The sequence below is a fragment of the Bacillus rossius genome, chromosome 2 (genome assembly GCF_032445375.1).
Source record: "Bacillus rossius redtenbacheri isolate Brsri chromosome 2, Brsri_v3, whole genome shotgun sequence".
In the NCBI taxonomy this organism is placed as follows: Eukaryota; Metazoa; Arthropoda; class Insecta; order Phasmatodea; family Bacillidae; genus Bacillus; species Bacillus rossius.
Window position 1 is genome coordinate 16,327,051 of NC_086331.1, and position 16,059 is coordinate 16,343,109.

The 16,059-nt window shown below is 36.5% G+C and overlaps 1 protein-coding gene across 2 annotated transcripts in view; it reads right to left on the bottom strand.

Moving 5' to 3' along the window:
• LOC134529139 (N-fatty-acyl-amino acid synthase/hydrolase PM20D1.1-like) overlaps nt 1-16,059 on the bottom strand; it is a 110,017-nt gene that overhangs the window by 45,997 nt on the left and 47,961 nt on the right. Inside the window, exons 4-5 of one of the 2 annotated variants that reach the window (XM_063362911.1) lie at nt 14,544-14,779; nt 4,741-4,827 (exon numbers count right to left, since the gene is read on the bottom strand). In XM_063362911.1, coding sequence (XP_063218981.1) covers nt 4,741-4,827; nt 14,544-14,779 — 323 coding nt within the window. The remainder of the gene's footprint in view (nt 1-4,740; nt 4,828-14,543; nt 14,780-16,059) is intronic. The other variant, XM_063362912.1, reaches the window with a different exon arrangement.

Sequence of the window (16,059 nt, forward strand, 5' to 3'; positions counted from 1 at the left end):
TTGATGAGTTTTTTTAATTTTAAAACTGGTGCTTTCCGTGTGGTCCCATTTCAATTTGGTCCAGGTCTGACAATGGAATCCATGAGAAAACCATATAAGTCTTAAATTTGCATTAAGTATGTGCGCAACAAATGGACGAATAACTCAATATCACGCCAACCGATTTCGACGATTCTTTTTTTATTGGCAAAGATGTACTTCAAGGGTAGTTTGATCAGAGTTTGGTGACGTCCTGATTATGGGATCCATGACAAAGTAACGGAACTCTTCAATTCTTAGGAGCAAATTATTCTAATATTATTGTAACAGTGAGTGCAGGTAGTTATTGTACTTAAAGTAATCAGTTCTTCAGGTAATAGCGTAGTATACAAACCTGCTCGTAAATTGGAATGCTGTTGTGGATAGTTATTTTGCAAACAGCACATGGTACATCAGCGAAAATATTAATAGCCGCTTCAAAAGATTGTTCATTTGCAATATCCCTACAAACATGACTGATTTGTCGCATTCTACTAAGTCGAAGTGAATGAGTTTCAGGTGTTTCGTTTGATAAGCGATCATGAATCAATCCGAGTCGGTGGGCCAGGTTGCTCCTCCATCTCATTAGATAGACAATTGTGGATTAGGCCGAGACGGTGGGCACGTTGCTCCTTCCTCTCTTGGGATAAGCGATCGTGGATCAAGCTGAGACGGTTTGCACGTTGCTCCTCTGTCTCTTTGGATAGATGATCGTGTATCACTCTGAGTAGGTGAACAAGTTGCTCCTCCATCTCTTAGGATAAGCGATCGTGGATCAAGCTGAGACAGTTTGCATGTTGCTCCTCTGTCTCTTTGGATAGACGATCGTGTATCACTCTCAGTAGGTGAACAAGTTGCTCCTCCGTCTCTTGGGATAAGCGATCGTGGATCAAGCTGAGACGGTTTGCATGTTGCTCCTCTGTCTCTTTGGATAGAAGATCGTGTATCACGCTGAGTTGGTGGACACGTTGTTCCTCCGTCTCATTTGATAGACGATCGTTGATCAAGCCGAGATGGTGACTACGTTTTTCGATATATTCCCTGTTCAAAACTTTTTTCATGTAAAGCCACATTATTGAAAGTCTATTTTTGCGCTCTTCGCAAGTCTCTTTTGAAATTGTCCTCGAGGTAGATTTCCTCTGTTGAGATTGGCGTTTCTCCCTGACTTCATTTGTTTCATTTAAACGGCGCTGTCTAATATAAGCAGCACGTTTAGTAGGTCTACCCATATTCAGACAAATTAGTTACTGTACTTTAGATTCACTAAAATCAAAAAATAAACACAAATTTTAACAAAAAAAAACAGACATAAAAAAACTATTCCAAAACAAATTAATATGCACTAAAAAGTAAAAAAATAATTGTGTATTCTTCTACAACTTAATAATCAACTTACTTTTTCTACTCATCAATATGTAGGTAAGATCTGTGTGTTTAACCACGCAAGAAGGTAGGTAGGTACCACCCACTTCAAATCTAACTCAACAAATACCTATGAATAACAAACAATGATCAAAATATTTTTTAGAGTTCTCCTAAGCAAAATGAAATCAAAAATACTAGACTAATTTAAAGTCATTCAAATTATTACGATAATATAATGTAGTTTCAATTATTGTTATTTTTGGAGTCAGTGTCAGCCAGGGAAACACTACAATATACCTAGCAATAATATTACGAGAATACTTTAGGAAATTTTTTTTTTTTACAAATTCATTTTTATACGAACGACAATATACTGTGATTACTGTGACAGAATACCAACACCTAATTAAACCCATTTACAAAGTAACTTTTGTACGACAATATACTATGACAATATCTGCGACCTTGAAACGACATAAATACCAATACCTAATGAAACCAAACAAACAAACTTTAGTACGACACTATGCTAAGACATGATGTAGCAGACGGTGATACGAAAATATAGCCAATATTAAACACAAGGACTACACGTAAGAAGGACGGTGTGGATATAGAACAAGAAAAGAATCTGAATTGGTTCGTAATCAAGTGACTCATGTCGCTTCTTTCTCTTGACTGGCGCGGCGCATGCCCGGTGTGTCCACTTGACAGCTAGTGTGCCCGGCGTGTCCACTTGACAGCTAGTGTGCCCAGCATGTCCACTTGACAGCTCGCGTGCCCGGCGTGTCCACTTGACAGCTAGTGTGCCCGGCGTGTCCACTTGACAGCTAGTGTGCCCGGCGTGTCCACTTGACAGCTAGTGTGCCCGGTGTGTCCACTTGACAGCTAGTGTGCCCGGCGTGTCCACTTGACAGATCGCGTGCCCGGCGTGTCCACTTGACAGCTCGCATGCCCGGCATGTCCACTTGACAGATCGCGTGCCCGGCATGTCCACTTGACAGCTAGTGTGCCTGGCGTGTCCACTTGACAGCTAGTGTACCCGGCATGTCCACTTGACAGCTCCCCTCTTGCCGCGGCCCCACTCTCGCCTCTCGCCTCGTCAAGTCACGCGTGTGACACAAGCACATCTCACCTATAACTATGTATGTTGTTACAAACCTACCTTGGCTGACACCGACTCCAAAAATAACAATAATTGTAACTGCATTATATTATCATAATAATTTGATTGACTTTTAAGTAGTCTAATATTTGTCATTTCATTTTACTTAGGAGAACTTTAAAAAATATTTTGATCATAGATTGTTATTCATAGGTATGTGCTGAGTTAGATTTGAAGTGGGTAGGTACCTACCTACCTTCTTGCGTGGTAAACACATAGATCATACCTACATATTGATGAATAAAAAAAAAATTATAATAAATTGTAGAAGAATATGTAATTATTTTTTACTTTTTAGTGCATATTAATTTGTTTTGGAATAATTTTTTTTGTTAAAATTTTTGTTTTAGCAGTCCTTTATTACCAAGCAAAATGTCTATTTTTTTGTTTAATTGTTTCTCTAAATTGTTCCGGGTTATCTGACGATCCGAGTAAAATGAGCCTACTTAATAAGGTGCTAAAGTACTAGAATAATGTTTGCTCGAAGCACACATAGTATTAAAAAGTTAATCCTTACTAGTTTAAAGAATGTATTGTTATTGTTAAATATACTTGTCCATTTAAATTAATGTAGTAAATGAATGTATAGTATTTATACAACTCTTGTTTCCAGAATTAAAGTAAAGGTTAATAGCAAGAATTCTAATAAACTCTGGTATTACTTGCTAAGATCAATGCTAGGAAAACATAATTAAAAAAAAAAAAAATTTAACTGTGAATAATGTGTGTTGTTTTAATTTTTTATTAATACAAATAACAAGCAAAAAACTAAAAGCTATAAACAGGACTTATGTTATTTTTCATCAAATCTAATCATGCCTGTACTACATTCAGAAATACATATAAACCCTGGATAGGACATATACTTCACCAAAAACCTTATCGTTATAAAATACATACTGGATAAAGAAAACACTTTTACAGAAATTAGGTTACACCATCTACAGTGAGTACAGTAAATCCTCTATTTATGTCGTACCGATTTACGTCGTTTCGGATTAACGTCGCTAATGTTTGAGTACTCATGTTTCAATTTAAGTTGTCGCCGATTCACAATAACGTCGTTTACAATGACTGTAAATCTTTATTTTAACCAAAACACCGTATATAATTTGTTTATAATTCTTTGTTTCCTTCGGTAGTTAATTTATGCTATGTAGCGTAAGCTACACGTTCACCGCCTTATCTTATCATACATCATGAGGGACGCTTCCTGCTCTCCGCTGCTCTCCGCGCGGTGATGCAATACTACCAGCCCGCCCGCTCGGCCACCCACGTATCTCGCACGTAGAAGTGTTATCTACTTCCCGCAATGACACAGCATTTTCTCCTACCCCTTCCGGCCGACCTTGGGCCGTGGCCGGCCGGTGGCATGAAACATGGCTCATTTTGCGTCGTTTCTATTTACGTCGCGGTTTTCAGGAACGTAACCCCGACGTAAACCGAGGACTTACTGTATATATAATAAAGAGACAAATACGTAACATCTGTGAATGAAGCAATGTCTGTAGCTGCACCTGTTTAAAACCACCATAAAAAAATTTTGAGGTTTGTACACAGGCTACCCTAATCCAGTATTAAACATTAAATTCTCCCTAAGGAGCTTTAAATTGATTGCTTTAAAAAAAAAAAAAAAAAAAAACACTCCAATAGCATTGAGAGGCTGTGTTTAGGATGACAGCTTAATAACCGATAGAATCGTTCTCTTCCGTACTGACACAACCGCAAACTACTCGTCTTCACTGAACAGTTATTTTTTTCCCTTACATTTCATTATACTTCTTCATCCTTTTAATCTAGTTTCAATTTAATTTATCCTTTAACCACACATACAGTGGCGTAGCCAGGATTTGTGTATGAGGGGTGTTAAGAAGCATGCCCCCCCCCCCCCCCCCCGTATTAAAGCGGGGGTCCGGGGGTCCTACCCCGGGAAAATTTGGATTTTAAGGTGTAAAATAGTGCTATTTTAGCAGTTTTCGGTACTTAAATTTAAATATTGTAATGGTAAAAATTTTTTTTAATTTTTAATATGAAATTTGTTTGAGTGATGAATAAGAAATTTAATTAAAGATTTGGGGCTAGGGGGGAGGGGTTAACCCCTAAAACCCTCCCTGGCTACGCCCCTGCAAACATACACTGAATATTGTAAGAGCCTCTCTTGCTAAATATAAGTACGCAATAACAACTCTTACCTCCTCATCATGACCAAATGCCAAATAGAAAGTCCTCCGAGGTCGCTGACCCTTCTGCAACATATATTCCACTGCTTCCATGATTCCCTTGAAACGACACAGGACAAACTACATGAACCAAACAAAATCAACTTCAAGGTAAATAATGTGATCAGATACCATGCATCAATAAGCTTAGACAATGAAGTGAGTTCTTATGAAAACCAAAAAAGGCAAAACCCCCTTATTATTTGTGTATGCATTTTTATGTTGCTTTATTCTACATACCTATAGGCCTGCTGTAACACATAGTGTACCTAGCATTTCAAACTTCAAAACTAATATAATACACTCTACAGTGCTCATTTTTGTTTAACTTTTACTTTTTCTACTATAAAGGCTATAGTTATGTTAATAAATTTCATGAACTGAACACACAACATTTTTTCACAGTTATCCTGTTATTACAAGTAAATAAATAATACAAATAGAAGTTTCCCAGAATAATTACCTACAAATCTTATTGAAATACTACATGTAAGCAACTATACACCTCTAGTACATCAACAATTGTTGCTAATCATAAATAAAAATATTTCCTTAAAATTAGAATAAAAGCTATACATCGTTAAATATTCCCATTCAAAAACCATTATGAAATGTAAAAGATTTATTTTTAAATGTTGTTTACTGAAGTTTTATTTAAACATGTACTTTAAAGATGATAATATAAATATGCTCTCTACACTGACATAACCAAATTCATCTAACATTTAATTTTACAGTAAAAAAGGCACAACAGAAGCAATGACAATTGTGATGAGATAGTTAACACATAAAAATAGGCCTACATGACATTCCAAGAAAGTACTTGCCATACAACAACAATTTTGACATTTATATGTTGATTTAAGATTTTTTTTTGACGTACTTGCCATTGCAGTTTACACTGCATGCCATAAGAAACCTCAATAATGGACAAAAAAGATGAATATGTAAAAACACAGAAAAAAGTCAAAATCAGCAGATGTCAAAAGTTAAAAACATACAGAGCACAGCAAAGGAGTTGGTCAGAAAAATATTACAGCAGAAACGGACACAGTGGGCGTACAATGACGAGACAGTTACAACACGAACAGTAAATAAAGACAAAAAATACCTTTGACAGCACAACGATGAACAGACGATAATACTAAACAGATAATTGGACAACACAACGACAACAAAGAGAGCACAGGCCAACAGCGATGTGACATGACAACAGCAACGCCAAAAACACAGTAGGCATCCCAAGACAAAGCATTTGTTACGTTTCAGGAACTAAGACCTATTCCTGTCCTCAGGTACAAACAGACATAAGAGGACACTGGAAACCAGGTGCTTTATATATCCTCGACCCCCTCTCCAGGTGCGACCAATGACAGGCGAGCAGTCTTCTGATTGGCCGTGCACCTGAGAGCTGATGTTATTGGTTGTGAGGGTAGTGGGTTTGTATTTTGATTGTGGTAAATGAGTTTCAAGTTTCAGTTTTAACTAAAATCATCCATATATTTTTCAATTTAATACTTTGTTATTGCTGACAATAAGTGCTGTATTTGTGAAGAAGCACTGTCCCAGAGTTTTTTATTGCCTTGTTTGGCAAGTCTAGATTTTTGAATTTCACCCTTCTTCATGTTATTTTTGTGTCCTTTAATATGAGTCGAAAGGGCTCCACATACTCATAGAGAATCTAATAAACACAGTTCTGACATTGAAACTTGTCTTTGGTTAATTTTACTCTGGTGATCAAGCTCTTAACTGTGGAATTTGACTTGAAAACTGTACTTAGTCCGTGTTTGTTTCCCAATTGTCATATTTTATTTTGAGAAATGCCACTGATGTAAGAAATAACCAATGCATCACTTGGTTTTTTGGCAGATTTTAGTTCAATGATGGAGGACTTTTGGGTTATAAGTTTTATGATGCCAGGTGGGTAGAGATTTGCTAGGAGTTCATATTTTAAGTGATTTTGCACATTAGTAACTGATTTACTGTCAAAGAAAATTACTTCAGCTCAGTTGATTAGAGCATAAATAATGGCCTGAGTGAATTAAAAGACTTCATAACTCCCATTAACTTTTCAGGTCCATGTTGCCAGACAAGAAAAGTGTCTTCAATATAGCGAAGCCAGATTTTAGGTGGGGTGTTATGGTTCAATGTTTCCTGCTCAAAACTTTCTATAAAAATATTGGCCATGAAAGGAGAGAGTACAGAATCCATTGCCATTCCATCTGTTTGATAGTAGAGTACATATTTAAATTTCAAATATGTTGTGTTAACACAGAGAATGACTACCGTGTTCTCTCGCATAATCGTCGCACATTTTATTCTAAAATCAAGTTTGAAAAGTAGAGGTGCTACGATTATGCGGAAAAAAAAATTGTTATGTAAAGTTATTCATAAAAACAAAACCCGTTTATGGAAATTATGTTTATATAAAAAAAGGTTTACTATACAAGAGCACGCGAAATAATTTATATTAATAATTCTTTAAACAAAAACCTTTCTTCAACTTTAAATTAGAAAAACCAAATCTGTGACACAAACGCAAGTGACTTGAAACTGTGACGTGAACAACGCGTAACTACCGTCGTAGTACATACTTGCCACGAAAGAATGCGGGCTATCAATTGTAGTTAACTTGGCACTCGACAGAGAGCATGCGGTGCATGCAATCGGCAAGATATCGATATTCGACTACGTGCGTGCGCTCTATACGGGAAGCAACATAACCAAACACGAATGATGCCAATTAGCGCTGGCTACATGTTAATAAGCGGTACACCGCAGCAACGCAGGCGGTCAGATAAATGAAATAACGTTTAAAAAGTCTTTAAAAGAAAATTTACACGTCAGACAACTTCGTATTTCTGTTAATTAAATAAGTAAGTGGTAATGTCCGAATAAATATTAGATTTATACTTCAAAATACATTGTTTTATACGGAAAAGATACCTACACAAAGTGCTCTGCATCTAATAGCGGGACCAAAAACAACATGCGACGTTTACGCCTGAAGTTTTTTTATCCCAATTTTGACTGCCTAAAATATAGGTGCGCCGATTATGCGAGTGCGACAATTATGCGATAAAAGAGGGTAAGTTGACTGATGGGATAGGTATTCCTCTTCGTTACTTCAGCGTGCTGTCATTTTCCAATTTAGTTTTTATAACAGCAAGTGTTTATGGTACAGGAACATTTGGGAAGAGGCATTTAACATCAAAGCTCACAAGTGTGTCGATTGGTGCTATTAATGTTTCGGTTATGGAGATAATGTAGCCAGAATCTTTAATGACGGCAGGTGTCTGACCTTTGAGTGGTTCAACAATGTTTAGCAGAAATGTAAAAAGTTTTTGGCACTGAGAATTGCAAGAGCTGATAATAGGCCACAAAGGCATGACTGGTTTGTGGATTTTTAGAAGACCATAAATGTGAGGTAGCTTGCTGCTGCGTGGTGTTAGTGCACTCCTGGTTTTCTCTGGTATGTGGCTCTGGTGATTATTCAGGGTCTGGTGCATGCATTCAATATTGGAAGTTGGATCTTTGTTCAGATGTACATAAATGTCTGAGGTAATGAGGTCGGTGACTTTTGTGTCATTGTCTGTTCTGTCTTAGTATGACTTGACTGTAGAATGGCCCTAGTCAGCAGGAAGGATGACAATATCAGGATTGGCTTTCACTGTTTTTATGGCCTTTAGCTCATCAGAAGAGATGTTTGAATTTGGTGAGCTGGCTGTGTAATGGCGGTCCCTAAAGTTCACGAACCTTCTCCTGTTCGACTACTGGTAGTTTGAATATGGCACACTCTACTGATGAAACCATGTCTAAAACCGGTATCCCACGAGGAGCAATGCTGAAATCAAGCCCTTTTTAAAAAACCGTTCTTTTGCATCCTTACAAGTTTTTTACTGGATGCATTTATTACAGTTTTTTTCAAAGATATTGTTTGATGTGATTTTCAATCTGTTAAACTTAAAAGTTTCAATAGTTTTTGTTTGTGGTTTTGGTTTTCTTTGCATTTTAATGATTGCTTCATGACATATTTCAGATGGATTGGTAAATACTATAGAAGTCTTTGATGCTGAGTACTGACTGGATATCCAATGAATTTCTGAAATTTCATTGGTAAGCTGTGTTTTTCGGCAATGGTGAAAAGTTATTCTTTCATTTAAAAGGTTCAGACTGGCTTTTGCTGTTATTTTACGGGCCTGATGCTGTTAACTGGACAGTTTACAGCGAGTCCATTATGAATGACACCATTGCTGCAACATTTGCCGAGGAATACAGGTTATTTGAACATTGAGATAGAAGAATCATTTTCTTTTCCAATTTTCGGATTGACTAATGCATACCAGGTCCATACCGGGCATTAATACGTTATTTAAATGGTTCTTGCAAGTGTTTGCAAAATTCATTTTTTTTTCATCCATTATTGAGGTTTCTTATGTCATAGGTACAGTGTAACCAGAAATGGCAAATGTCCAAAAAAAATCTTAAATCAATGTTCCCCATTGCAAGAACCAATTAAAAAATGCATTTTTGTGATGTAATACCAATTTGTTTTAAATTAATAATAAGGGCTGTGCAGAAAAGTTGTTTTTATATAAGGAGAGAGATAAAAAAATGAATTAGTACACAGTGACAGTAAAAAACTTTGCAACCTACGAATCGGGACCTCATCCACTAACTTTCATCTACACGGAGAGGAAGACAGGTGGGTAGAAGCAATAAACCTCCCCCCCCCCCTCAAACGACCAACATGAAAAATTCCACCAAATAAAAAGTTTGATTAAGTTTTAAAACAGAGTATCGAGCACATTCAGTTCAAAACATGTTCTACAACATGCACCTCACTTGTCACCAAGTTAAAACACAGCTCCAAATCATGGTTGCTAAGCACACACGTAAGGGTGGAGTTTAACTTTGTATGGTAAGTCACAGCGGCATGGCAACAACAACATTTAAGATTAGAACCATTAGGGCATTGGCTCAGTTCTCATAAACTTAACCATTCTGAGGGATGCAATCAAACTACCGACCCTTGTCAAATGAGCGAGGTGTTTCAGCAATCAAGAGCACAGAAAAACTAAATGATTCTTTAATAATACCCAGTTATTTAGCCGGGTGTCCATCAAAACCCACAGATTTTCCTGACATTTCCAGGTGTTTATAATTTTTCACTGATATGTTGTATTTTCATAAAGAATAATAGTATAAATTATCCTGTTACTTCTTTCCACGGTCATAGTGACAACACAGAATAGTCAATGCAGTGACAAAACCGATTACAAATTAATAAAAAATCCTGGTAACTATGCAAAATTGGTGTTTCTTACATCACACTCCACGGCACTATCACAGATGGATTTCAGCCTTACATGCCAAAAAAATACAACTCTGCTCAAACACCAGCATTACAACATCGACTGAACACAAAATACAATGTGCATGACACAGTTAATAGGTTAGTGGTGCAGGATTAGCAATTTTCTAACCATTTCATTTTGATTCCCTGACTATTCCAGGTCTCCTCTGAGGTTGGACATCCTGCTTGGACTGATCGAAACCTAAGGGGTCTGACTACATGGCATATTTTTATTTGTACAGAAGCAGAAGCATAAAGGGCAACAATGATACATGCTTGAAGTGCCCAATCGCCTATGTGCACACGGCACTGAGCAGGCGTACCATATTTTCCTTTTCCTGTGGGCAAACAATTTAAAAATGATTCATATGGTTACTCTTGGCAGTGTCTATCAATGATGAAAGCAGGTACCTTTCTGTCATCGTCCACTTATCAAGGCAAACTGAATCAGTATGTTGCTGATTTAAATGTGTTTATTTGGTGACTCTCTTTCAGGTCCTTTTATTTTAATATTTGGCCTTCAACAAGGCCGGTGTACATTAATTGTGTATTCCTACTGACATGACATTGCTGATGCTTCCCCTAACAAACTGCCACAAGCATTGTCACTTTGGTGTGGGGACAGAAGCTCATCCACACCAAGCTACTGCCCCCAGCATTACGGGACTATCTGGAGCCACCTCAGATACACGCAAGTAAAGATTATGTGAGCTTTCACAACACAGTGCAAGCCTCCGGAAGATGTGAGGCAGTTCAAGAATACTGATACGTCATTAAAAAATGGAGATACTTAACTTAGTAATATCAAAGACCCAGGGAATGCTTTTTTTTCCCCAAATGGTTATTAATATTAAAATCATGTTCAGGAATGACACGGCCCGCTAGGTCGTAGCGATGAGGAAAGACTGCCGCTAGTAGAAACAGTTTACAAGGCCATCACAGGCAGGAGGCCGGGTAGTAATGTTTGCTCGGGTTAGCACAACACAGCCGTGATGACAACGAATTTGTTTGCCTTGTGTGCCTCGCATCTGGAGACCTTCAGAATCGCTGAAGAGACGTGATTTAAGCAGGGAAGATGAGCCAAGAAAGAGGATATCCACGCATATGAGGCGACAGACAACAGGGACACGGGAAAGATTCACACTGTTAAATAAAATAAACAAATGTCAACTCTGTCAGGTAAAGCCACAGTCAGTCGCAGTCAGTCAGTGGGAATCGATGCAACACCACCACCAGGATGACAAACGGTGAATCACAACGTCATAGTGGTTCAGCGATGACAGTTACTACCACAACTATAGGCCAATGTAAGGAAATTAAGGCTTAATGAAAACTTCTCTCTCTCTCTCTCTTCAAGAAAAACTTCAACAGTTATAGTTAAAATCACTCTTCGTTTTAAAATACTCTACAGTAACTTTATAAATTGTTAAAGTTCAATAAATAACTTATAAATAATTGAAACATAAAATCTATAGATAAGGGAGTAACATTAACAGTTAACATATCATGTGCGAGAATGATTTAAATGAAGTTGGTAGGACTGTAAGCGCACAGACCATACATACACTGGAAGCCCGAACACGCCGGAATATTCACCTTCGTCCAACCTCGGGTTTATTTATATATATTTATATTTCTCAGTTTATTTTAATGTAGCTATACTAACCTAACTAACCGTCCATAGTGTTTTAAAGTGTTTTAATGTAGCTAACCTAGCCGACCACTTTTAATATTTGAATTCATTTTTCCTGCGCAAAAATAAAACAAATCCCGAGGTTGGCCGAAGGTGAATATTCGGGCGTGTTCGGGCAGGGACAGAACTTGATGGACATCTTAGGCTTCTCGACCATACACAATCCGCAAATCTAACATCTTATCTCCACTAGGTTCAACTATGGTTGTTTAAACAGATGTGTCTTTGTCACTGTATTAGTGTCAAAGTATAATGTTGTCCAAAGTAATGTGACTAGCTCTGTTGTCCAGTCCTGAAATGTCGATTAAAAACTGCTCGTTGTTTTGAAGTTACCGATTTGTGTTTGAAGGGTCAACCTCTTTGTATGCATCAGAAAAGGGACTCATCACACTTACTTTCTTTTAAAAAGTTTAAACATGAGTGGTGGAGAAACGCACCCAATATTATGATATCCACGTAGGGCCTTAAGGATATCATGAATCATTTCAGATATCGATCCTGGTAAGATTCACCTCCATTTCCCTTCCCATCATCCATCAGATTCATTTCATTATCACTTTTCGCATTAACACTTTCCTGTAACATCCATATTTATGGTCGACGCAGGATTAGAAAGTCGATGGCCGTAACAATATTTTGTCATGCCTGCGGAATTAGGGACGTCTTTGGAAGATGTATGGTAGGTCTAGATTGCTATGTAATTATGGTGTGTTGGTCACCTCTGTCAGACAGGCCACCCAAAATATATTTAAGCAACAAGTAATATGCAGTAGTCGCATGGTGAGTAAGTTTTGATAATACTGTTTGCATCTGAGAGCTCGACTGAATTGCAGTGATCACATACTTGGACTATCAAGTGTGCAGACACTGAGCTTTGCCGTGAGAAACCTTGGGGAAGCTTTTAGAGCTGAATGCTAAGTAACTCCAATCAACAAGAAGTGGTGGAATTAAGATTATGAAAGACATTTATTTTAGCTGCTGGTGAAATTTTGGTTTACAATATTTTTGGTGATTTATTTAGAGTAAATAACTTTGTTTTAAATTTCATTTAGTAAAACAAATAAATAATTACATATCAAAAAACTTTTTAAAATATATAATGCAGGCAGACATCAAAATTCCAAATCTGAATAATGGTAAAGTTCCTTTACCCTACAAATTTACTCATACAAATTTTTACCATACCAACATTTTATAATGATCACTCTCATATACATACACACTTGCACACAAACACATTCAAGTAAGTGCTGTGTGAAACCTGTCATTTGTAACTCATAAAAAATCCTACATGTGTTAACAACGAGAATATCATGCAAGTCTGCTTCAAACTATCCACATTACTAGCAAATAAATTATAATTTCTACCACCTTACTGCCAATGAAACAATGATCATTCCTAATACTTAAAACCACTATGGCTAGTGATAACTGCACAACTACATCATACACTCGTCTACCAATGAGAAATTTCTTTGATTGTGTATAGCAGTGTTCAAAAATTTAACGTTTCTAAATGTGATGATTTAAGTGTGTTTATGAATATCTTAAGTAAATAGTTAAATGAAATCCATGAGGACAAAACTGATTTCGTAAGTAACCTCCCTATTCTCATGAAAAAAAATTCTCAAACCTTTAGCAACATAGGTTGCAGCATGCACAAATAATACAAACTTTTAGACACACATATATTTATCTACATTAACAGCTTAATTTTATGTGTTTACTAGAATATACAATTAAAATTTGCATTGAATTACACATTCTCTCCTTTGAATGTGAAATCTTAGAACTGAAGATTTAGCTTACAAAACAATTAATTTATGTCAAACAACTCAACTTATGAGATATTACAGGTAACCAAAAAATAGAATTATTCTCCTGTTATTACCATAAAACAATATATATTTCTTGCTAACATATCTTTCAAGCCTTACATATGGATCAAGCAAGAAAACTATCATTACAGATGATACTTTTCTAATCTTGGTTTAAAAATAACAAAATCTGGAGAGTTAATTATTTGAAATGGCGAATTTCTATATACCCTTTTCTTTACCATTCTATGTGCATGCACTCAAAATATAAGCTATTTTATTTAGCAACAGTAGATATAGATAATTATGAGTGTGCCTGTTATAGGCAGGTGTCACTCTTCAGCGAAATCATTATTTATAAACTTATATATTTTGTGCATAAATGAAAAATCAACAACACAACATTAAACTGAGTCTGTAATAATTTAATTTAACTTTTATCGAACCAAGCAAAGAAAGCAAGTTAAGAACTTTTCTAATTAATTTAATAATAGCTGTCAAGATTTTGTTGTTCATCACTGGTTTTAAATTAAAGACAATGTAAATTATATCAAAGTAATAATTATTTATAGAGCTAATAAGGCATAAAAGTATATACAAATCAGGATAATCAAAGAAATATGTAATTATTAAACCATGAGTCTAACAATATGCAGTGCTAAAAAATTGTTATCTGCCAGCCGTTAATACTATTAGAATTAAAACCTTCAACTTAAAAAAAACATTTAAAGGTTATTTTTAATAAACCATGTTTCAATTGCTCACAAGCTAATAGCATAATTTATCTGCAACAGGAGCAACATGTTTTAGGTAAATCATTTCAACAGCAATGTTGAAAAGTTTTAATGCCTAATTTTACGTATGTTGGTAAATAAAGTGGTCTACTTTACTAACACAATTATGTATTCACCATGACACCAGCCTTATCATCAATGGCTCCTCGTCCGTACACATACGTCTGATTGACGATTTTTCCACTAAAGGGCGGGACATCCCAGGCTCTCTCATCTACTGGCACGACGTCAAGGTGAGAAGCGAGAAGATATGGCAGTTTACCTCGTGTGGTACCTTGCACCGTGTACAGCAGGCTGTATGTGTTAATTACTTCTCGAGTGATGAACGTACAATTGTGAATGAAGGGGAAACCTGCAAACAATTTCAACTCTAATGAAAACTGTGATTTAACGACACATTCTCATTCAAACATAGTACAGTGGTTAGCACATAACTAATATTTTTGGAGCTATGCTTAAGATTAACTTCTACATCATCTCGTCTGTTTCTTCCATACATCAAATATGACTTGCATCCATGCTTTGATAATGAGAAGTTTAGGATATGAATAATTTAAAGGCTTCTTAGAAGTTATAATTGCTTGGCATAATAAAATAAACTAACTTTAATTTTTCATGTAAATAATTAATAGAAATAAAATAATAAAATTACTGGAATTATACTATATATATGAATACATTCAATCAAGTTTCAAAAAAAAAAAAACCCTCAGCATTCAATATTGATATAAACACATATAATAAATTAATTATTAAATTTAGTAATATAATTGAGATAAATTTTACTTATTTATTGAATAATAATGTATTGATTTATAATGCAAATAAATAATACATACAGGAACATAACCTCACAAACACTCCCATGAAAACGGCCAAGAGACTACTAAACTTTCGACAGACACTCCATGCTACAGACAATGGAAGCTTACAAGCAACCTGACATTGTTATACATACTTGAACATGGCCTCACTTACGAGGTGTGGCTATTAAATAACCGGACTGATGCTGCTCCCAGAAAACTGCGAGCGTGCAGCTACATGTTTGAACATGACTGTATCTGATGGTCCTTCCCCCGCCCTGAGCTCGCTAGACAAGTCAGCAGGTCGCTCAGTTTGACTATAGCAGTTGATTGAATTAGTCTACGCACTAGTGACGCGTCAGAAAAATGCCAAGTGGTCAGACAGAACAACGGGTTAACCTCCAGTTTCGTGTTAAACTCAGGAAAACTGCCACAGAAGCTTATGCAATGTTGAAAGAAGTCTACGGGAATGAATGTTTATCCCGCACAAAAGTTTTTGAGTGGTTTAAACAGTTTAAATAAGGGCGTGAAACGACCGAAGACGATCTGCGCCCAGGACGGCCCTCCACGTAAAAAAAGATAAAAACATTGAACAAATTGGTAAATTAATCCGCGCTGATCGTCGTCCAAGCATTCGAGGGCTTTCTGAAATGACAGGAATCGACAAAGAAAGTGTTCGACAGATTGTGCATGAATCACTCAACATGTGGAAGGTTTGCGCAAAAATGATGCCGAAACTCCTCGCTCCCGAGCAAAAGGAATCAAGACAGAACATTTATACTGACATCCTAAACAGCATCCCTACTAATCCAGATTTGTTAGGCAAGGT